Consider the following 25,365-nt stretch of genomic DNA (forward strand, 5'->3'; position numbering starts at 1 on the left):
GAGGCCACGACCAAGTTTGTCGCCGAGATGCTCGGTGTCAGCGAAAGCAGAGTGTTCAAGGTGAGGAGGGAGGACAAAGCATCCCATATTTCGGGTGGCAAACTTTCGACGCCCTCGCGAAAGCGCCCACGAAATGCGGAGAAAGGAAGACGCAGCACGATGTATGACAGCTTCACGTTGTGCGCGCTGAGGTCGTGTGTGCATGATTTCTTTCGCCGCAACGAGATACCGATGGTCGAGAAGATAACTAACGAGTTCTGGAAGCGTATGGACCTGTCATCACTCAAGTGGTGTACTGTGCGTTGTCTGCTTGTCGAGATCGGATTCAAGCACGAGAAGGGGAGCCGCAATTCGCTGCTTATCGACCGGGATGACATAGCTGAATGGCGGAATCGTTACCTTCGTGACATGGAACGCTACCGGGCGGAAGGCCGAAAGATATTTTTCCTGGACGAGACATTGGTGACGGCGGGACACACTCGGTTGATCGTGTGGACAGACACCATGGTGCAGAAGCGCGGACGCCTATATGCGCTAGCAAATGGTCTGTCGACGGGTTTGAAACATCCTTCTGGGAAAGGCCAGCGCCTGATTGTGACGCACATCGGTGGCGGGGATGGCTTCGTCGACGGGTGCTTAAATATATTCCGAGGCCAAAAAACGGGCGACTACCACGAAGAAATGGTAGTCACCCGTTTTTTGGTAGAAAGCTTCGAGGGATGGTTTAATAACGTTCTGCAGAAGTTGCCTGCTGGTAGCGTCATTGTTTTGGACTATGCACCTTATCATTCCGGGTGAGAAGAGAAATTACCGACGACAGCTTGGAAGAAGGAAAAAATACAGGAGTGGCTCAAAAGCAAAAACTTCACCTAAAGCGAAAGGATGGTTAAAGAGCAGCTGTTTGAGTTGGCAGCATCTGTAACGCCACGCTTTCTGAGCTACATCCTAGACAATGCAGCTGAAAGGGCCGGTTGCATTGTACTCAGGCTCCCACCATGCCACTGCGAATTTAATCCTATTGAGCTCGTGTTGGCAAAGGTGAAAAATGGCATCGCTGCGGACGACAGAGATTTCAAGCTGTCCACGGTAGAAGACCTCTTGAGGGAAAAAATCAAGCATGTAACGGCGGAAGACTGGAAGGAGAACATTCACCACGTGATGGATCTGGAGGCAAAGTTCAGGCTTGATACATCTGGGAGTGACCATATCCAACCCATCATCATCCAGCTGGGTGAAGATGACAGTGAAGAACGCGACTCCGACTGCGAGCTGTCGGCATTGAGCCACTCAATGAAGAATAACAGCTTCTTATTAATGGAAGAACAGCCCTTATTAGGGCTACCCCAAATTTTGCCGGTGGGTTCGCAGCAGCCAAGCATTCTCCCGCGGCCTCTCAAATAAATAAGCAGTTCATTCGGTGACACATTCCTTCTAATGGAAGCTCAATTCTGAAAAAGCAATGTCCTGCACAGATCATGCTCAGTATAAGTATTGGCATAGAAAAGTGCTAAAATGCAGGAAAATCTGAATGAAAACACAAATATTAACCCTGAATAAATATGTGGAGCCCAAAATTCTCGTTCGGGCAGCCATTATCCAGCTTCACACGAAAAAGCAGTAGTCAACGGGAAATTGACAGCCGCTCTTAGCAGCCTGCACGCGAAAGCACATTCATGTGTTTGCATTGTTTATTTTTGTTATCTGGCCCAGGCAACTAATGCGAAGACAACAATTATAAAAGCATCATTAGCTTAGTAAGGCCCAAAATATTCATTCGGGTAGCCATTCATAGAAGTACACTCTAAGAAAAGTTTACACGCTTTCGAGTGCCCCTCCTGCCACACAATAATAATAGTCATCTGCCTTGAGGCGTTTCCTTTCTTGAAAACGCCGCACCCGCTACTTTCCTGTCAGGAATGCTATCATGCTGATAACGCGCATGCCGTTAGTTACTGGAAAGTACCGGGCTCGCAGCGTTAAAGAAAGGAAACGCATCAAAGCAGATGACGACTCTTGTTGTGTGGCAGAAGGGGCACTCTAAAAGGTGTAAACTTTTCTGAGAGTGTAGTCGAGGGCGCGCTTGAAAGGCACCAATAGCAGTCTGCACGTCAAAGCGCAGTCATGCTGTCGCCACTGTTGGTTAAACGGCAGCAATCAACGCGAAAATGACAGCCACTGTTGGCAGCTTGCATGAAAAAGCACGTTCTTGTGGTGGCATTGTTTAACCTGGTTATCTGACCCATGCAAGTAATGCCAATAAGACAACAATTACCAAGCATCATTAGCTTAGTCAGGCCCAAAATACTCATTCGGGTAGTCATTCATAAAAGCACTCGAGGGCAAGCTTGAAAGGCACCATTAGTAGTCTGCACTTCAAAGCGCAGTCAAGCTGTCACCACTGTTGGTAAAACGGCAGCAATCTACGCAAAAATGACAGCCATTGTTGGCAGCTTGCATGCAAAAACACATTCATGTAGTGGCATTGCTTATTTTGGTTACCTGGCCCAGGCAAGTTTTGCGAATAAGTACAATTATCAAGCATCATTACATTAGTTAGGCCCAAAATACTCATTCGGGTAACTATTAATAGCAGTATTCGAGGGCACGCTTGAAAGGGACTATTAGCAGTCTGCACGTCAAAGCGCAGTCAAGCTGTCACCACTGTTGGTGAAACGGCAGCAATCAACCCGACAATGGCAGCCACTGTTGGCAGCTTGCATGCAAAAACACATTCATGTGGTGGCATTGCTGATTTCGGTTACCTGGCCTAGGCAAGTTTTGCGAATAAGAACAATTATCAAGCATCATTAGCTTAGTTAGGCCCACTATACTCATTCGGGTAACTATTAATAGCAGTATTCGAGGGCAAGCTTGAAAGGCACCATTAGCAGTCTGCACTTCAAAGCGCAGTCAAGCTGTCACCACTGTTGGTGAAACGGCAGCAATCAACGCGAAAATGACAGCCACCGTTGGAAGCTTGCATGCAAAAACACATTCATGTGGTGGCATTGCTTATTTTGGTTATCTGGCCCAGGCACGTTTTGCGAATAAGAACAATTATCAAACATCATTAACTTAGGCCCAATATACTCATTCGGGTAACTATTCATAGCAGTAGTCGAGGGCGCGCTTGAAAGGCACCGTTCACAGTCTGCACATCATATCACAGTCATGCCACAGCCATTGTTGTATTTGTTTATCTAACCGGGCAAGTAACACCAATGAGGGCACAATTATTCACCCTGAATATCTCTGCTAGCATTGTTTGTACTAAACAATGCTGAGTGAAGTTGACTGTGTTTTATTGAGGGAATTATTTAATTAAGAAGCCATCGGCATAGTGATGGACAGCCAGGTTCAGACAATGACATTTGTGAAGTAATAAATGGTGAAAGTTGCAAAAGCTCTCATGGCACTGCTTCGCTGGGCTCCATTCACAAAAAAATGTCTTTGCAATGACGAAAGCGTCAGACAGGAAATGACTCCCCACTGCACAATGTTATTCGTGTTGAAAACTTTTACCATCATATGTGATAGGCAGCGAAACCGTCTGTTTACTAACACTGAATGCATGACAAATGCAACAGCATAGAAAGATGTTGCTTCGCAATATGCAGCCTTTCATGTGCACTTCTGGCGAGCTGCCACATGTACTGATGCATAAACATGAACAGAGGTAAGAGGTAAAGTTGCTTTGCAACCCACATGACGCTTTTAAGAAAATGCATCTCTAAACCTTTCTGTTTTCATAGGCGATCAAAATTTGTTTTCAGCGAGTTGGTTAATCATATTGAAGCAACAACACAAGAAGGAAGGACAGAAAACACAGCGAGTAGGCACATTGAGAAGATGAGGTAGACCAGTGAGAAAGGTTTTATTGAGATCGAAGAGGCCAGCCCTGCAGTGTACAGGAGTTAGTGCTTTGAATGAGATTACTTAATGAAAATGCGCAAGGACTTTGCTGAAAGAAAACTAGCAAAAACAAATGCTAATATAAAATAAAAGGACAGAAATAAGAGTATGCGCAAACATGCATGGAATCAGGTACACAAACGCGAAAACTAAGAAAAACTCAAATATAAAGAAATGTGAGAAATAAAAAAACTGACAAAAGCAAGAAAACATACACACATTTACAAACAGACCTGGGTAGAGGTATTATAAGAGCGGGTTCACAAGCTGCTGTGCCTACCTTCTGGTGTGTTTTTTTAACCGTTGTCTTAACACTGTCTTGGGAATTTTTAATTGCAACATATCACAAGAATTGAAAAGCAGCGCGAATCTCTGTTGTGGGAAACCATATCGAGCGCTGGCCACACAACTTATGCATGACTGTGCCACACCACCCATTCTACAGCTTGCACGCGCGGTGAGCACTGGTGGAAAGCAATCGACGGTGCCACACAACGCGCGAGCACCGCCGTTAGATGCTCGGCCATCTCACTACTGAAAACGATCGTTCACGCTAAGTCGACGGCTTCAAATATTTGCGGTGAATGCTTCTTTTGCAAATATTTTCTGTTGAGACGCTCGTAGGTTTGTTTCATCCGCGCATGCTTTTCTCATTTCTCCTGAGAATGGTTTTGCTCCATCACTTCACCCCGCCCGACGAGAAACGCAGCGACACAGACACGAACACACCCACCGCTGACAGTAGGCCCCAGACTTTGGCAAACTTTTCTCGTCGTAACTTCACTCGGGAGCGCAATTAAACAGACATGGAACAAACAAGCAGGATGTGTGTTTGCAGCGGTCGCCGCTGGATCCTGTTTTCAGGCAAAGCTTAGTGCAGCGTCAGCGATGCTCGCTTCAATGTTTCTTCGTCGGATCATGGCTTGGAATAAACGCACGCGGCACAAATGCCACATCGTAAGCTCGCAGTAATATTTCCGGCAGGATAGACAATCACAAACAGTTTGGGAATTCACTGTGACGAGGCGTTGACGCGCACAGCTGACGCGACTTCGCCCAGTTCGAAGCCTGGGCAGCCATCTTCTCCGACGGTGGGGTCATCGGCCGTCTGGCGCATGACGTTTGTCCAGAGTGCGCGCCCATTGGTGGATATTCGTGTGCATCCGCCTCGGAGGAGTAAACGACCCCTTTTTTCTAAAGTTGTATCCGACAATACACTGTCTATATACAGTAGTAAAAATGTGTGAACTGTACTTTATATTGATTCAATAGACTGTGTAGAAAAATAAAGCCATACAATCAGCGAAGAGTGATGTGATTTTCTCTGCACATGCTGCAGGTTCAAAAAAGTATGGTGGAAGCTGTGGCCAACATTCCGACCAGAAAAGACAGCCAGTATAAAAGGGTCCACACCACTGAACTCTACTACAGGGGATGGACAGCACATCGAGCGCCCTCGACTGAAGCCAACCTTGTCCCGGAAGTAGGTGCTTCACAACTTTGCAGCGGCACTTCGTTTGCATGGGTGTGTAGAATTTCTTCCCCTAACATGCCTGCCTAATGTGCCATAAATTACCCAAGCAGTGTTTCGAGGCGTCCAGAATTTTTACATTGCAGTGTCCACAGTGTCGCTAATATAAGTGGCGTGGAATGGAAACACTGGTAAATTGGAAAAAACTTGATGTACGAGAACACTATCGTATACGGGTTTAGATTGTCATAAAAACGCTACCATATATGTAGATACCTCCTAAAATGTGAAAAACCACTAAGAAAATTTTTGCGGCAGCAATATGATCTGTTCGCACACACTAGTTACTCCACCATATGCCCTGCTTCCAGGACAAGCAAGTGCATGTCACCACATTTCCACTGGCCTCACCTGCATCCGGTGCGGTGTGACGCTTCCAGCAAAACATATTAGAAATCAGTCGTGTACAGTGTGTTCTATCCCCATTCTCGATGCCTTCTGAACACATGGTAAACTGTTTCCAAAGCAGAAAAACATAGAGAAAGGGCTCTGAACACATTGCATTTTAAAGTGGGTGGCACTGGGTAAAGCAAGTACTATGGCATAGTAGATTTGCACCAGGCAACCTAGGAGCCCAAAAATACGGCAAGTAATTGCAAATGGCCAACGTATTGTGAGCATGTCGAAGTTCTTTTTGTATTCTCATCGCTTATTTAGCTAGTGGAGACAGCTTTCACAACGGGAGAGATGCCTTGGAAGCATGAAGCACTTCACAAAATCAGCTTCAATATATCATATGTCTGCATCACAAAATTTCATGGCTGCATGAGTGAACCCTCTGGTTAACATGTAAGTGTTCATGATGTTTGCCATGCATTATCGACTTTATCTACAGGTAGACCCTATCTTGAGACTCACGCTGATGTTGCGTTTAGAGAAATTATGGACGAGAGCGAGCTATTGAGAATGCAGATTGAGCTCGACGAAATAAACGCCAGAACAAGCCGTTGAGGATTTGAGATCAAGAATCTTCAAAGGCCAGTTCATTTATTGGTGTTAATATTCTGCTCAAAGTTGTTGATTGTTACGTTCATATGGTGCCCAAATATTGCGGTAACAACTTCACTTGGCGTACATAGCAAGGGTGTACTTGAGGTAAGCTGGTGGCTTGTTTCTGCGTTTTCGAAAACTGGTTTCTTGTTCAGTTGAGATTTTCAAATTTTGCATTGTTTATTAGGTATTGTGCCCTGTTTCCTTTTCCTGCAGCTTCTTAGCTAAACACCTGAATTGTGAACACAACTTGACCTTTTGCTTGATTTTCCAGATTACGTGTCCTTGATGCAAAACAATTTTACTTCAAAACTGCTTGTACCGTACTGAAAATAACTTGAAGCAGCCATAGCCACTAATAACACGCAAGAGATGATTATGAAAATGTTAATTTTGTTTTTGATCTACAGGGTGTCATAACTATCGTGCACCAGAATTTAGAAATATGTAAAGGTGCTGTAGCTAGACAGAATGAAGGTGATGTTCTTTTCCATCGCTTGGAGGTACTCGGATTATTTTTTGCATTCTACCTAATTACATATTCTTAATTAGTTATAAAACATCTCAAATAAATAAATAATGAGTGTCAATGAAACGTTGTAGAGCAATATGAAGGCCTCCTGATACACCTTTCTGTTACTGTTACTCATTGTGTGTGACATAAAGGTGTTTTGCCAAGAAATGAGCCTGCGAATACACGTAATGTGTTTTTAGTGGCCAGTCATGTGTCAGTTTTGTGGTGCAAAACCACGAATACAACTTAAACGGTTTTTTTAAGAAAAAGACTTAGCTCGGAAAATTATCCTTCTTTATACAGCCTGTGGAGACAAGGTTTCTTAGACATGGCCATGGCGCTCAAGGAAGATGCTGAGGACACAGGCAGCCCCTCCAGTTTCCGTGAAAAGGTCACCTGGGGCACAAGTCTAATTTGGCACCCCTACCTTTCTCCTGGAGCTTTTCTGTCTACTTAGCTAACCAGGTGGGTCAAAGATGGCAAAGGGAAAAAGAATCAACAGCTTCAAGCATAGAACTTGCTCAAGCTCAATGCATATATGGTGTGCAGTTTTTTCCATATTTATCACAAAACGGGTAATAAGTATATGATACGGTCTTCATACGGACACCTCTTTTCCACAGATAATTAGCAGTAAAAAAGCAGCTTATGAAGGCTTGAATATTGGCTAGGATGATGTGGCATAGATAAGATAATGATTAGGAATGTTTCTGGTGAAGGTAGTGGTAGTAGAGTGAATAATAAGAGTTTATATATATATTAAAATACATTTCGTTCAAATGCCAGAATTTTAAATCATTCCAAATAATTCTTGTGTTTGATAGTCTATGCGCATTAAGCGACAGTGATTCTTGATGCTTGCTTCTTGCTGACATCATTATTATGCTGCATAATTCATCTGTTTAAATTCTCTATTTCTCCCGTTCAAGCAACTTTACATTCATCATAAGAAAATTTGTAGATGAGTTCCAGAAACTTGCTGAGGAGATTAGAGGGTGGCGTGCACCCCAGGCTTAGATATGCATTCAAGAGCCTCATATCTTGCAAATGTTAGAAATACTCCTGCTAGGCAAGTTCTTCGTGTCATGCAAGGTTATTTGTGAATACGAATTTGCCTAAATTCGGAAAACAGTCAATCTAAAACATGTCAAGCGATATCGCTGATAATGCACACACACTCCAACTGAACTAAATAAATATAGCACCAAATGCAGAATCATTGGCATGATGCCATTCTTTCAGTGGAATAAAATCTGTCCTCCGTTGTAAATCTGGAATCTATATTCTCCAGACTTCTAAATACCTCATGAAGGTTGTGACGGGAAATATACATGTATTTATTCCAACTTTTTCTTACTTTAAGACCAGATAAGGCTTAAACAGCAGTGAAAAAGCTGAGATCACAGTACTTAATACATTATATTGCTCCAGAAATCCATTCCTCTGCCGATCGCAGCGTTCGAGACTGACAATTTTTGACAGAACATGTGAGACAGAAGACACATAACACTAAGGTTGGTTCTATTAAATTTGATTGTTCGGGAACAAAACCCATAATGTACGTGTTATGGCCCTACGTATCATTACCTTTGTACAACAAAGAGGTATTGCGTTTTGCAAAACTGCATGGAGGATTTTACTGTGTGCAATTAAAATTACAAACCTTCACAGCTGGTACCAAATGCATTATCCACAGCTTTAGGTTATAGAGGTTCACTACTTTACAAAGAACACACTCTTTTACCTCGTGACTGCCCACACTCTTACGCAAAGTTACACCCTTTGGAGTGCCCCTTCTGCCACACAACTATATTCGTCATCTTCCTTGATGCATTTCCTTTCTTTAACGCTGCGAGCCCGACACTTCCCAGTAACGAACGGCATGCGCGTTGTCAGCATGATAGCATTCCCGACAGGAAAGTAACGGGCGCGCCGTTTTCAAGAAAGAAAACGCATCAAGGCAGATGACGATTGTGTGGCCGAAGGGGCACTCCAAAGGGTGTAACTTTGCCTAAGAGTGCAGGTGGTGATTCACATTCTTCAAAGGTGTTTCATTGTGTGGAATGGCACATCGCGCTTCACTTATTTGCAGAATATTGCATTCCGATTGTGTCATATGAGATAACTCCATTAGAGTGCTGCAACTTCGACGAGAAATAAATTACCTTGAGTTTAGAAATAGGCAGCTTAATTTGGAAGTTCATGATGTTGCTTCTCTGTAAGATGAAAGCTAGCTCACGATACTCAATGAGGTTGCCGCTAAGCTCACGGCGCCTCATCTCGTTAAACAGGATATTGTCTCGGCACACAGGCTGCCCGCTCAGAAAGATAAGATACCCGGGATACTCGTGCGCTTCACAAGGCAGGCGATCATGCAATCGTGGTTGAGTAAGAACAACCTAAAAGACATTAGGCCAAACATCTTAATCCAAGAAAACTTAACCGAACACAACCAAGAACTGCTTCTGGCAACAAAAAATTGGGGGAAAGAGGCCAAGTTCAAATATGTATGGTACACCCATGGGAAGGTTCTTGTGCGAATGACGGATGGGGCAAACACTATCCATATTAAATGCCTCGAGGACCTTCATCGCCTTCAGCCAAAATGAAGTGTGTACTGAGTGCTATGCTTAAGGGAAGAGGGCAAAGATGTACGAGCACACCTTTTACTTACCAGATGACCTCAACATTTTGGTATCCAATTTTAGTTCTGCCGTATTAAAACTTGAACACCTAAACGCAAGATCTGCCCGCAACAAAATATTTTCTTTAGAAGGATTCTTCACTAAATTTTCTTTTACCTTTTCTGTTATTATGTTCAGCGAAACATGCAGCACGAACGAGAGTGACGTTTTCAGAATGAAAGGCTACAGTACGTACTACATCAACCGCCCTTGTGGTCGCAGAGGTGGCACTGCAATTCTCACTTTGGAAAAAATGGACTGTGAAATGCTTGATTCATTTAGCATAGTGACTACAGACTATGAAGTGTTAACTTTAATTGCAGATAAGGAAATATATTCGATCTGCTAGCGGCCGCCAAATGGGCATATTTCAACATTTGTTTTATTGTTATGAAGGCTTCCTTTCATTTGTTGTAGAAAACAAGTATAGGCTGATCGCCCCATGTGATTATAATATTGATATGGGTGTTAACACACTTACTAGTACAAATTTTACCAACCTTCTTTTGTCATATGCATTTGACAGCGTTATTAAAGAACCAACCAGAATAACATCTGAATGTGAGTCAGTACTAGACATCTTCATAAAAAACCTTTCATCGCAAGATATAATAGCTGGTGCCCTACCATGTTCCACTAGTGATCATCTTCCCGTTTTCCTTTGTTTACAAGTTGCCCGCACTCTAAACCGTTCGTCTGCTGACAGTCTTTACCAGCCAGTAACCGATATGGATCTTAACGCATTTAGGAATGAGCTGCTTCAAATAGACTGGCATGAATTCCTGAATACACATGATGCTAATAATGCCTACAATGTTTTTAGATACCTTCAAAAGATTGTACAATGCACATTTTTCCGTTAAAAGACGTAAAGAGAGCAGAAAAATTCGAAAGCCATGGGTCACACATGAACTGTATCAACAAATTAGAGCAAAAGATAAGCTCTACAGACAGTTCATAAACACCCGCAATCCTGATGATTTGGCCGTCTTTAAAAACGGTATCGGAACTAACTAACGAAACAACTGCGTACTGCGCGTAAAGATTACTTCTGACATTTTTTGCACGACGAAAATGTGCCGAGTGAGTTGCTCTGGGAAAAATTAAGCGCACTATTGCGTCGCGATAACCACCATACCTGCATTTCTAAACTAACGATTGATGGCAAAGTTTTGCACAAGGCGGAACTGGCTGATGCTTTCAATATTTTTTTACAAATATTAGCATGCCAGGAAGCTCCTCAAATGCATGTCAATATATCAGCAAGTGGAATGAAAAGTCAATATTTCTACAGCCAGTGAATGTACAGGAAGTAATTGCAACAATAAAAAATTTAAAGAACAGCAGCAGTAGAGATATCGACGATATTCAAGTAAAACCAGTAAATTATGTCGCAGATGTTATTGCACCAGTTTTAACGCATATTTTTAATAAATCTTTGACGACATCGACATTTCCAGTGCAAACGCAAAACGCAAAAGCAGTAGTGCTTTTTAAAAAGAGAAGCTGAAATGAATTGGGCAATTACCATCCGGTGTCTATATTACCTATATTTTTTAAGCCCCTTAAAAAAATAATACACTGTAGGCTTGCAAATTTTGTTCATCACTGCGAAATAATAAGAAAACACCAGTTTGGGTTTAGGAAGAATATATCTACAGAATTAACTTCCCTTCACCAGAAAGAGTATATTTTAATTCAGTTTGAACGCAAGGCAATAGTACTCAGCCTATTTATTGATTTTTCCAAGGCATTCGACCTGGTGAATCGTTATGTTCTGCTGCAGAAGCTGGCCGTTTACGGTTTACGAGGGCGTGGATTACAGTATTGCAATAATATTTATCTCATCGAGGTCATGTAGTCCAAATAAGCAACACGCGATCACGAGTGCTGCCACTGTCTTGTGGTGTTCCACAAGGCAGCATATTGGGCCCCTTGCTATTTAAACTGTATATAAATGACATTGTTAACATTAATCAGAGTGCCAAATTTATTATATATGCAGATGATACCAGCATATTTTTTCTGGTGATAACATCGATAAACTTATCACTGATTGCAATGATACCATAGCCAAACTGCAGCAATGGTCCTTATCCAATTACATGAAGATTAACGAAAATAAAACAAAAGCACTTGTCTTCTGTCCGAAAAATAAACCTGTTCCTCCTCATGCCGATATGGTTTTAAACTCTCATCCTGTTGTCATTTTTGACCAGTTTAAATGTCTAGGTGTTATATTCACTACCAATCTGTCCTGGGAATCGCATATGAATTTTGTATCAGCCGAACTTGCTCGAATAACCGGTGTAGTCAGTCGTCTCCGGTTCATGCTTTCTACTAAAAGAAATATATCGGACAATAATTCTCTTTTCTATCCACACGTCAACTATTGAAAACTTGTCTGGGGCACAACTACTTTCTGTACCACACAAAAAATATTCAATATGCAAAAACGGTATCTAAGCGACGTGTACAATGCTCGTTATAATGCAGCCACTGCAGAATTCTTTCACAGGGCGCATGTTATTACAGCTCACAAGCTATACCGCTACCGTTTGAGTGCTCGGTTTAAATATGAAGTTAAAGAAAAATATTCATAGCCTCGATGCCTTGGCACACTCAGAAAGAAATGGGAATGTTATAATACTAGACATGGAAAAACTGGAAGGTTGCTGTACCACGCCTGAATTCTGGTATGGAGCGCTTGTGTTTTTCTCTGCCATCTCTTTTAAACTATTATTACTCACTAAATTTTGATTTATTTAGTTGTTCCACTGTTACACTTAGAGACCTGTTTGCTCATTGACTAACGTGATTTGATCTATTCCTGTGTTTGTCTTATCTAGCTGAAGACTTTTTCTTTTATTCTGCATTTATCAAGTGTCTTGATATGCTTATCGCTTGTTCATTCTTTTGTGTTGACTGTGTTTGATTGATCTGGCTCAGGACTTTTCTTTTATTTTGCTTTGATCAAGTGTCTTGATTTGTTTATCGCTTGTTCATGCTCTGGTGCTGTCTAGACGCTGCCTTATATAAGGGTCTGCGGACTCGTCAAGCCACCATGTGGCAGTTTTTTTTTCTGTAGCCCCTCCACCTGTAGCACCTGATAAACTTCATGAGCATTTCTTCTTGTCTGTGCCACAGATCATCGTTGCTTCGGCTGTAAAAGCAGGGTGCCTGTTTACAGCACCCGTAGCGAATGGTCTGTGAACCTTTAAGGAACAGTAAGGATAATGAATAATCGTATAATTTTTAGTAATCTTCAACAAATTTAGCACTCCTTGCTTTCCACTGTGGTGTTTGTCAAACTCTAATGTTGGCACAAGGTTTGAGTGCAGGATGTCATTTGGGTGAAAGAGTGCACTAGTGCGCAAAACACCTGATCGGCAACATTCTGTTGCACAGAATGTCATTAGCTTTCGTATGCATTGGTCACTACCTCACAAACCGGCTACTCCTTTGTTACATGGAATGTAGCATTGATGTAAAGCACATTTGATGTTCTAACAAAAATAATTGTGCCCTCTTATCCCGTAATTCTCCTCACTTGACGCCTAGTGTTATAATAGCATGGTTGACACCATGAGAGTCAGTGTGGTGTACAATTCTGTCTATGGTGGTGTGGGGGCGTACAATAACTTAAGCAACTTTTTCAGACGACTTCAATCACCATAGCGGAATGCTGGTTTTTTTTCACCCAGTGTTACCAAGTTTCACTTTGGTTGTGGCAACAAGTATAGTGTAGTTCGCTAGCACTCCAGCCAACACATATAATGTGCAGGCATCTGTGGTTAAAAAAAGACCAGCTAATGTTTTGCCAGGAACTAAGGTCCATTTATACCATTAAATTTTGACCTTACACCGGTGGAAATAGCTGGTGAACGAAACCACACCCAGGAGAACTGCCCGTAATATTTTCTTTCATTATAATAATGCTGAATCTTTCAACTGCCTTTGAACTGACTTGTTTAAAAATGACCCATTTCCTTGTTCAAGTAAGACAAAGGTTCCACAGGAAGACAGAAACTTGAAGCCGTCAACAGCAGCCTGAATAAAAACAGCGCTCGATGTTTTGCCATCTTGCACCTAGTTATCATATTGTGCATCCCATTTTTTTCCACATGCTGTTCTTTACTGTATTGTGGTCATACCCAGTTTAATTTTAATGTCCCTATTTTTTAATATTTGTTTATTATATCTGTTCTTCATCGGCTTTTACCAAATATGTATTCATAATGTGCCTTCACTTACCATTTAGTGACCTTAACCAATGCATCTTGATACAAAATGTATTTTCCTTAATTCTTCGTTTCCTTTTTCCAAAAGTTCAAACTGTTTATCTTGATAAGTGTTTTGTCTTCTGGGAAGATTAGGTCTACTGGATTAATGACTGCTTACATGTGTACATCGTTTTCTGTTTTGGTCACCCCTACTCTTAGCAAGTACTGACAGCAGTGCTCATAGCCTCTCCATCACAATCACCACTGCTAAGCACATCCTTCCTTCCTTTATTTTAACACTTTGGCTTCTCTTGACCTATTATATCACACCAGCTCCTCCGACAATGAGGCTAGGGGACAGTGAGCTATGCACAATCCAAAACAACACAGCCAAGGAAAGCATTTGCTACCCTGATGAGACGCACCTGTGTCGAAATGTTGGCAGAGAAGTTACTGCTTTGTCGTGTTCTGTGATTAAACTTTTTTGGCGCTTTCGTTAGAAGGGATATTCACGAATACTACTTGTTTCTCCTAACAACAGCAAGTTTATTCTTGCAAGCGTTTGGGGTCAAGAACATCTTTCACCAGGAAAAAGTGCAAGACAAGTGATTGTAGAAAATAAAGTTGCTTCTGTGATCTAAAAACTTGAGGACTGAAATGTTGCACGTTTTTGTAGATATGCTATGCAATGCATTCATATCACAAAGTGCAAAGTGTTTTATCTCTGCAACCATGTCAGTTTGTTGGCAAGAGAATTTTCTACATGGTGACCTGCTGCTTCGGCTATGAGCTGCCTTCATGACATTTGCATTAATAGAGATATACTATCGTGACAAAAGTGCACTGGAAGTGCGAGCATTGACCAAATCGCATTTCTGTTCAAGACCGCTGAAAACAGTGGGTCAAGTATGCACATTCCGAACGCAGATGTTAGCATGGCTGATCCCAGCAAATAGTTCACCATAAAATTCGGTCGACTCTCGCACGTCCTGGGCAATTTTGTTCCCGATGGCACATTCTCCGAACAATGGATATGCTCTGCAAGAGGAAATACGGGAAGCACCTGTACTTTAACGGATATAGTACAGATTCAGCATACGGAGCCTTTGGTTTTTTAATACGGCAAGCGCCTGTATTTTAACGTTTATAGTACAGATTCAGAATACAGTGTGTTCCGTTTTCTGAATACGAGAAGCACCATACTTTAACGGTTATAGTACAGATTCAGAATGCAAAGTCTTACGTTTTCTAGATACAGAAGCACTCGTGTCTTGTATTATGGTCTCTCTTTTACAGTTGTCCGTTCTTCGGAAATGACCGTTCTTAATTTACGGAAGAGTGTTCGGTCACATATTACCAGCAGATCGTCTTCTGTAAAGTAAGGCAAATGTTTTTACAGTGTATTTATTCAGACATATACACAACAGATACATGGAATGTGTGTAGCACAAGAGCCACACTAAAACACATGCTATTTGAATGTCTGGGACTAATAAAGGACAATGAGAGCTAAGCCTCCATCTACAGCCTCTGCGCGTGGTGGCAGAGCGCACTGCTCAGCTCCAACGTGGAGGACCGACTCTGGCCAGTCCAGTGAGCCAAGAAAGCCACCGAGAGGCAAGAACTCTTGGCCGTAAACTTGGCGGACGCCTGAGCCCAATAAGTCTCCAGACGCTAATCGTTCTGATTGGAAATAAAATTTTCTCACTCACTCACTCACTTGATAAAAGAGGTTATATGCAAGTATTAAGGTTGCGTTTATTTACCGCGTAGACAAACACGCAATATAAGGAGGGTTGGAATAGAAGCTACTCAGAGCACGGGCTCCAACTTCAAAATCACGCTGCAAGTCAGAAAATTAGCATTGACTTCTCCTTCAATGAACATACTATACTGGCTTGTGGCATTCTTCACCCTAAGATAAGTGAGAATTGAAAAAAAGTAGCCGGAGGAACATCTGTTTCTCAGATACCGGATAAAAATGGTGTATACAAGTAGCATGGTGTTATTAAGAAAATGGCGAATTAAATATAATAAGGCGCCGTAGGTTTCGGATGTGTTGAGCAGTTGCCGAAATTCTCAATCATGCTGCAAGTAAAAAAAGGTACCATTGACTTATCTTTCAATGGCTATACCATGCAGGCTTGCGACATTGTTCGCTCTTAGATATGTGAGAACTTGAAGAAAAATAATAGGGGGAACACATGATCCTACAATACCGGATAAAAATGTTGAATTACATAGCAGGGTCGCATTTACTTACAAATTGGCGAAACACGCATTAAAAACAGCGAAAGGTTCTGCAGGTGTTCAGAGACAGGCTAGTACTTCTAAATCATGCTGCAAGTCAGAACAGTACCATTGGCTGCTCTTTCAATGAATATACCATACAGGCTTGCGACATTGTTTGCTCTTAGATGAGTGAGAATATGAAAATTCTAACAGGGGAACACCTAATTCTACAATACAAAATAGAGAACGTTGTATACACGTAGCAGTGTTGTATTTACTTACGAAATCGCAAAACACGGATTATGAGGCCCGAGAGATATTGGAGGAGTTGAGAGCCGGGGCGTCAACTTCTAAATCATGCTGCATGACAGAACAATACCATTGACTTCTCTCCGATGTGTATACCATACTGACTTGCGAGGTGTATTCGCTCTTGGATGAGTGAGAATTTCAAAAAAACCAACAGGGAAGACATGTTGTTAAATACAGAATAGAAAAGGTTGTATAGATGTAACAAGGTTGTATTTATTTACAAAATGGCGAAACAAACATTATAAGACGCGGGAGGTATAGCATGTGTTCAGCAGGTGCCCTAAAATTATAAATCATGCTGCAAGTCATAACAGTACAATTGACTTCTCTTTCACTGAACATATTATACACTCTTGCGAGACTTATCGGCTCTTAAATGAGTGAGATTTGCAGCAATTAACAGCCTGAAGAAATTTTATAGAATGCAGGTAAAAAGGTTGTCTACACGTAGCAGAGTTGTATGTACTTACAAAATGGCGGAACAGATATTATAAGGAGCGCGAGGTATTTGAGGTGTTGAGCAGGGGCTGCAACTTCTAAATCTTGCTTCAAGTGAGAGCAGTATCATTGAATTTTCTTTAAAATAACATAATATACAAACTTGCGACATTGTTCGCCCTAATTTAAGTAAGAATATTTAAAAAGTAGCAGGGGGAACACATGTTTCTTATATACCGAATAAAAAGGTTGTATACGCGAAGCACGGTTGTACTTACTAAAAGAATGGCGAAACAACTATTATAAGGCGTTGGAGGTATAGGATGTGCTGAGCAGGCGCTCAACTTTGAGATTATGCTACAAGCCACAACAGCACCATTGATTTCTCTTTCAATGAGTGTACCATACTGACTTGCAACCTTTATTCACTCTTGGATAGATGAGGATCTGGAAAAAGTTACAGGGGGATCGCAATATTCTAGAATACCGGATAAAAAGGTTGCATAAACGTAGCAGGGTTGTATTTAGATATAAAATGGTGAAATAGGCGCTATAAGGCGTGAAACTTGTTGAAGCTGTTGAGAGCAGGGGCTAAAACATCTAAATCGTGCTGCAAGTCAGAACAGCACCATTGAGTTCTCTTTCAAGGAATATACTGTACAGGCTTGCGACATTGTTCGTCTTAAATGATTGCGAACTTGAAAGAAGCAGCAGGGCGAAGCTATATTTCCAGAATACAGGAGAAAAATGCTGTACAGATGTAGCAGAGCTGCATTTACTTCAGAAATGGCGAAACAGGCATTATAAGGTGCGAGAGCTATAGAGGTGGTAAGAGCAGGTGCTGCAACTTCTGAATCACGTGCAAAGCAGAACGGTATCATTGCATTATCTTTCAATAAATCTACTATATAGACTTGCAAGATTTATTGGCTCCTAGATAGGTGAGAATTTCGAAAAAGCAACAGCGGTACAAATGCTACTAACACCCAGGGTAAAATACGTTGCACACACGTAGCAGCTTTGTATTTACTTGCAAAATCGCAAAAGAGACATAATAAGGTGGAAGAGATATAGGAGTTGTTGAGAGCATAGGCTCCGACTTCTAGATCTTGACGAAATTCAGAAGAGTACCATTGAGTTCTCTTCCAATGAGTATACTATACAGGCTTGTGAGATTTGGTTGCTCTTAGATGAGAGAGAAATCGGAATAAGTAACCGGTGGAACAAATCTTTGTTGTACACAGTATAACAATGTAGTACTTCGTAGCAGAGTTGCATTTACTTACAAAGTGGCGAACCATACATTGCAAGGCGGGAAAGGTGCAGGAGGTCTTGAGAGCACGATCTCCCATTTGAAAACCATATCGCAATTCAGAACTGTACCATTCAGTTTAATTTGTCTCTGCAGGCTTGCGAGATTTGTTCGCTCTTAGATGAGTGAGCATAATTAGAACAAAACAACAGGGGAACAAGTGTTTGTAAGTGTAACACGATAAGAAGGTTGTATACACATAGCAGGATTATATTTATTCAGAAAATGGTGGAACAAATATATGGCGCGAGAGGTATAGCATACTCTGAGCAAATACCCCAACTTTGATATCATGTTGGAAGTAGGAACAGTACCATTGACTTCTGTTTCATTGAATGTACTCTATATTCTTGCGATACGTATTCGCTCTTAAATGAGTGGCTATTAGGAAAAATTAACGGTGTGAACAAATGCTTCTAGAATAAGGTTAAAAAGTTGTATACAGGTAGTAGGGTTGTATTTATTGACAAAATGGCGGAACACACATTATAGTGTGCCAAATGTATTGGATGCGTTGAGCAAGTGGTCCAACTTCTAAATCATGCTGCAAGGCAGAACAGTATCATTGATTTGAAGACCTGCGTGAAGGCTTGTGTCATTAATGGCTTGCGTGATTAATTCGCCCTTAGGTGAGTGAGAATTTAGAAAAAGATACAGGAGAACATATGCTGCTATAATAGAGGACAAAATACCTTGAATACAAGCCGCATGGCTGTATTTACCTATAACAGGGCCAAACCGACAATATAAGGTGTGAGAGGTATCGGAGCGGCTGAAAGTACTCACCTACGAGGCAGAAACCTGGAAGCTTACGAAAAGGGTTCTACTCAAATTGAGGACGACGCAACGAGCAATGGAAAGAAGAATTATAGGTGTAATGTTAAGGGACAAGAAAAGAGCAAATTGGGTGAGGGAACAAACGCGTGTTAATGACATCTTAGTTGAAATCAACAAAAAGAAATGGGGGCATGGGCAGGACATGCAATGAGGAGGGAAGATAACCGATGGTCATTAAGGGTTACGGTCTGCATTCAAAGGGAAGGGAAGCGTAGCAGGGAGCGGCAGAAAGTTAGGTGGGTGGATGAAATTAGGAAGCTTGCAGGGACGACATGGCCCCAATTAGTACATGGCCGGGGTTGTTGGAGAAGTATGTGAGAGGCCTTTGCCCTGCAGTGGGCGCAACGATGTTGTTGTTGTTGATGATGATGATGATGATGAAAATAGGTGCTCCAACTTTTAAATGCGCTGCAAGCCAGCACAATACCATTGACCTATCTTTCAATAAAAGGACAGGGGTAATTGGAGATCGCAGTGAGAGACCTTCCTGCTGCAGTGCACATGAAACAGGCTGATGATGAAGATGATGATTATGAAGACGAAGTGAGTGAGAATTTAGAAAAATTAGCAATGAGAACTCACGCCTCTCGATTACCGGATAAAAGAGATTCTATACAAGAAGCAGGGTTGCATTTCCTTGGAAAATGGCGAAACGGACAATATAAGGCATGAAAATGGAGCAGGGGCTCCAACTTCTAATCCGTGCTGGAAGTCAGAACAGTATCACTCATTTCTCTTTCAATTATTTTACTATACAGGCTTGCGATATTGTTCGCTCTGACATGAGCGAGTATGTGAATAAAATAACAAGGGACACAAATGTTACCAGAATGCCGGATAAAAAACGTTGGATACGCGTAGCAGGTTTGTATTCACTTACAAAATGGCGAAACACGCATTACAAGGCGCGAGAGGTATTGGAGCTGTTGTGAGCCGTTGCTCCTACTTGTAAATCATGCCGCCAATTAGAACACTACCGTGGACTTCTCTATTAATAAATGAACTTTACACACCTGGGAGAGTTGTTTGCTCTTAGATGAGGGAGAATGTGAAAAGTAACAGTGGGAACAAATGTTTGTCGAAGAAAGGAAAAAGGGTTGTGTACAAGTAGTAGGCTTGTTTTTACCTACAAGATAGCTAAACAAACAACACAAGGCAGAATAGTTATAGATGGTGTTGGGAGCGATTGCTCCAAGTTCTAAATCATGCTGGGAGTGGTAACAGCAACATTAGTTTCTCTTTCAATGAATATACAATACAGGCTTGCGACATTGTTTGCTCTTACGTAAGCGGAAAAAAAAATAACCGGTGGACACATGTTTCTGAAATATCGGAAAAAAAGGTTGTATACACATAGCAGGGTTTTATTTACTTACAATATGGCAAAAGGATATTATAAGGCTGGAGATGTATATGAGGTGTTGAGGTTGAGACGTGGGCTCCAACTTCTAAATCAAGCTGCAAATCAGAAGAATACAATTGTTTTTTCTTTCAATGAATAAGTGATGCAGGCTTGCGACGTTGTTCACGCTTAGATGAGTGAGAATCTGAAAAAAGTAACAGGCGGAACAAATGCACGTAGAATTGAAAACAAAAAAAAACGTGTACAAGTGCTCGGGTTGTACATACTTACAAAATGGCGAGACACAATATAGGGCGCGATATGTTTTAGGTGCTCAGAGCACGGGCTTCGACTTCAAAATCATGCTGCAAATGAGAATAGTACCAAATGACTTCTCTTTCAATGCAAACACAGTTCCGACTTGCGAGATATATTCGCTCTTAGATGAGTGAGAATTTGGAAAAGGCATCAAGGAAACAAATATTTCTGTAATACATAATACAAAGATTGTGTATAGGGTGGTCCTTTAAGAAAGGCAACAGGTGAATGTGTGGTCTGTGCTCTACGGAGGCTGCTTAAAGCGCCAGCAACAGAGAGCAATGGGAAACACTTCCGCTTGTAGTGCCATCTATCGGCTGCCAGAATGAGCCTACAAGGCTGATAGGCATGCGGCTGTGGACTGCCTCCTACGTCAGGTGATTGCGCAACACGGGGCCTGCAGCCCAGCGTCTGCTGCTAGCAAACAGCACTCGCAACACTAGCACAATGGAAACAAAACGGAAATGGTCACTTCCAGCGTATCTTAGACGTAAGCATTCGTTGGCGAGTACCGCAACAAGATCTTTCCGCCAAGCAAAAAGTGTAATTCCTTGTATCTACACAAAAATGCGCAATGTGTAAAGTTGCGACATTTCATCATGATAATAATTTAAATGTGGATGATTGGTACCTTTATAAGCGATGAGGAACAATTGAAAAAAATGATTAGAGAGAATAAGCATAGAAACACACAGGCTCCACACAAAATGCATGATAAAGTCTATAGTAGGGGTAGGCCCACATAAAATTTAGGTGTAGGCCAATATAAATTTGGGAGTGGGCCAATTTAAATTTCCGGATTCGCCATCTTAAAATTTGGCGTTGGGCTAAGTTGAAATTTGGAGGTGGATCAACTTAAAATTTGGGGGCAGGCCAAAATAAATTTGGGTGTTGGCCAGTATAAATTTCAGTGTGGGCCAGCCTAAAGTTTAGGGAGGGCAAACTTGACATTTGAGCGTTGACCAACCTAAATTTGGCAGTGGGCGAAGTTGAAATTTAGGGGTGGGCCAACTTGAATTTGGGGTTGGTCTATGTACACTTTGAGAACTCGAGTAGAGTTTCTGGGTACTTTTTTGCAGAGTGGACCACTGGCTACCTGCCCCCACCCATACCATAAATAAACCTAACCAGATTTGGAGAGGTTTAGGAGAGAGGAGCACAAAAGTGAAACTTCAGGTTACGTAATAAACGTGAATTTTGATTTAATATTTAGGCTTGGTAATTTCTGTTATGACGAAGTTTGCATAATTACTTAATAAACCTTAGGTAAAGTTGTGGGGAAGGCGTTTATATCTGTATTAAATAATTAGGATTACTTCATTAGTCTAACAATTTACCATAAATTCAGATTAATTAGCTTCCATATTTCTAATTACCCTCAATTATTCGCCAATACCCTTAACTATTTTCATTGTAAGTAATCTTATCAGGCTTTATTAACCTTACTTACACTTATATACATCTCAGCACGCACTATATGAAGTCATAATCACGTCTCATTACCCATACGTAATCATAAGGCACTCTCATATACAACTCCATAGGACCTCGTGTATACCTATGCATGCAGTGCATCGTGTCATGCGTTACAGCCAGAAAAACGGACGGACAAAGTTCCGAAGGAAGAAGCCCTAGTATGCTGACGCCTTAACAGAGGCACGCCAGAAGTGCCTGAAAACTGCTGGGTGTATGTTGGCGCTTTCATGTTTCCAATGCGCCTCGTACACAACGCGGTTTGCTAGCAGCAGCCGTTGCGCTGCAGGCCCTGCTCTTTGCGCAACAGTCAGGAGAGGAGGGGGGATTCAGGCTAATTCTAGCAGGTGCTTGCCTATCTGCCGTGCCTGGTTATTCTGGCCGCCAACAGATGACGCCACAAACACACATGCTTCTCCTTGCTGCCAATGGATGGCACTGTAAGCAGCCTCCCTAGTGCACGGGCCGCACACTGGCACGCTCATTTTCATAAAGGACGACCCTGCACAGGCAGTGCTGTTCCAACTTATTACAAAATGGCGAAACAGACATCACGAGGCAGGAGTGGTACAGGATGTGTTGAGCAGAGGCCCGAACTTCTAAATCATTCTGGAAGTGAGGCGAATACCGTTTACTTTACTTCCAAGGAGTATACTATAGAGCCTTGCGAAACTTATTCGCTCGTTGGTGAGGGAGAATATGAAAAATGTACCAGTGGGAATGAATATTTCAGGACTCCAGGAGAAAAAGGCTGTATACAAGTAGCAGAGATGTATTTACTTACAAATTGGCGGAACATACTTTATAAGGCGGGAGAGGTATTGGAGGTGTTGAGAGCAGGGGCTTGACATCTGACATCTCCATTGACATCCCTTACAATGAATATACCCTACAGGCTTTCTAGCTTTATTTGCTCTTAGGTGAGTGATAATTTCGAAAAACAACCGGTGAAATAATGTTTCTAGAATACAGGATAAGATAGGGGTTATGTACGTAACACGGTTGTATTTGCCTTCAAAATGGTGAAACAGACATTATACGGTGGGACAAGTACAGGAGGTGTCAAGGGCAGGGGCTCACACTTTGAAATGCTGCTACTTGCGAGAACACTACCGTTGAGTTCTCTTTCAATGAGTATACTATACAAACATGCGAGAATAATTCGCTCTTAGATGAGTGATAACTTGTAAAAAGTACCAGGGGAACACATCCTTCTAGTATTCCGGATAAAAAAGCTTGAATGTAGGTAGCAGGGTTATATTTACTTATAAAATTGCGAAACAGACATTATAAAATGCGAACGGTACAGAATGTGTTCAGCAGGGGCTCCTACCTCTAAAGCATGCGGCAAGTGAGAAAACTACCATTGTCTTCTCTTTCAGTGAATATTCTATACAGGCTTGTGACATTGTTCGCTCTTAACTGAGTGACAATGTGGAAAAAGTAATGGGGGAACATAAGTATCTACCGTGACGCTGGTTGGCAGTGATATCAGATTAGAATAGGCATAAGAATTTAGTATGTCTATATAGTCTTTTGCGCATTGGACTATCTGATATGGCGTCTGTATTGAGGTCTCCAAGAAGCACAAAAGATTTTGTTACAGTGCGTAAATTGTGAAGAGCATTGTCAATGAAGTGGACAAATTCCACCGATTCGCCTGCGGATGGTCTGTAGATCACGCCATCAGTGACGTTCGACAATTTGAGTTAAAGGCTGTCAAAATCTTCATCGCATTTAGTCATGTCACTCGGCACTTCATACTGTACGCGCTCTTTTAGAAAAATTACTATGCCACGGCCCCTTTTTACATACCTACTAAGGCTTACGCACTTGTAACCAGGAAGGTGTGGCACCGTGTCCGTGTGTGTTAGCCAAGTTCCTGTTAAAACTATTGAAAAAAACTTAATGTTTAGAGACTGTCCCCTTTGTCTTTTGTGCTGCGCTTGTTTATATGTATAACTAAACATTGGCGTTTATTTGACCTGTGGTTTTGGTTAACAGTTTAGCAATCGCAGTACAGGCAAAAATTTTGATCTGCCATCATTTTTCTGAACGGTATTGAACAGGTGCACCATTGTCATTAGATTATGTTCTCCAGATCATACTGTTTAGCGATCTTGATAGCATTCGAGCCCTCGCCTTTTCGAGCAAGAATTTTCCCTCCAGGGGACCACACGAACTTCCACCCTGCCGACTTTTTCGCTTGCAGCCCCCAGAAGCACTTTGTTTAAAATTGTCAAATGTTCATTTCGATATACCGGAGAAGCTTCTCCTCCGTAGTCAAGGTTTTTCGTAGGTATCATTTGTGTTTTGCTTTTTTGCAGGATTGCATTTGGTTTGGTAGGCTAGACGAAACGAGCCACTATACTTTTCTCCTCTGAGTTGTTTACAGGGACGCAATGACAAAGGTCAATATAGTATGTAATATAGTATGTAGTAATATCTGTGTCAACGATTGGCTCACCCAAGAAGACGCGAATTTTGATAACCACCTCTGTAGCATCTCCGTGTGTTGGCACACTCTTGATTTCCGGATTATAAGATCTCTTGTATTCTTCCCACTGATCGACTCTGTGGCTCAATTTTCGGTTCTCGGATGTAAGTTCATTTCTTTTCTCTAACCCTCGAAATTATTTATGCAGTTCCTTTAACCTAATATCTAATATCATTAATAGCCTAATATCATTTACATCGTCACATGTGTCACTGCAGAATTTCACTTTCTTTCAAAGCCCTCAGATCAGCTCGAAGTTCGCGCTTCAAGTTATTAAGGACCTTAAAAATATGTGGCGTCCTTAGTCATACCTAGGTCGAAAGAGGGTGACCAAGATAAGTAGGGTAAGGATATACAACGACAGCGCGCACTAGGCTCTCGTTCAAAGGGCGACACTCATGGTGCACGTTGTGTTCTGCAACAGTGCAAGGATAGTAAGGATTTGTTTTATGATAGCTAGTAGCGTCACCTGCAGTGTAACAGAAAAAAGATTAAGTCTCTGTTCGCTATGAACTGTCGCCAAACTGTACTGGCTGTCGTCCTCCTTAAGCACGCTCTTGTGGCACCACCGTCGTAGCCAACTTCTCCATGGAGCACGCATACGCCAGATAGACACTCGAACGACGACCGAACATGATGGCATAGCAGCCGTCTTTACTGAAAGAATCATCCCTTCACAGGCAGCTCATCCGTGGCAGGGACTACAGTGTAACGGGAAAAAGATTAAGTCCGTGTTCTTTGTGCACTGTC

The 25,365-nt window shown here is 41.9% G+C and overlaps 1 protein-coding gene across 1 annotated transcript; it reads left to right on the forward strand.

Moving 5' to 3' along the window:
• Positions 1-231: 231 nt before the first annotated feature.
• LOC139053530 (uncharacterized) lies at positions 232-798 on the forward strand. Its single transcript, XM_070530482.1, has one exon. The coding sequence runs from the start codon at positions 232-234 to the stop codon at positions 796-798; it is 567 nt and encodes a 188-aa protein (XP_070386583.1).
• Positions 799-25,365: the final 24,567 nt, after the last annotated feature.

This window comes from Dermacentor albipictus, unplaced genomic scaffold (genome assembly GCF_038994185.2).
Source record: "Dermacentor albipictus isolate Rhodes 1998 colony unplaced genomic scaffold, USDA_Dalb.pri_finalv2 scaffold_147, whole genome shotgun sequence".
Taxonomy (NCBI): domain Eukaryota; kingdom Metazoa; phylum Arthropoda; class Arachnida; order Ixodida; family Ixodidae; genus Dermacentor; species Dermacentor albipictus.

Coding starts and splice junctions, on each gene's coding strand:
- LOC139053530 (XM_070530482.1), top strand. CDS start 232: ATGGTCGAGAAGATAACTAACGAGTTCTGGAAGCGTATGGACCTGTCA.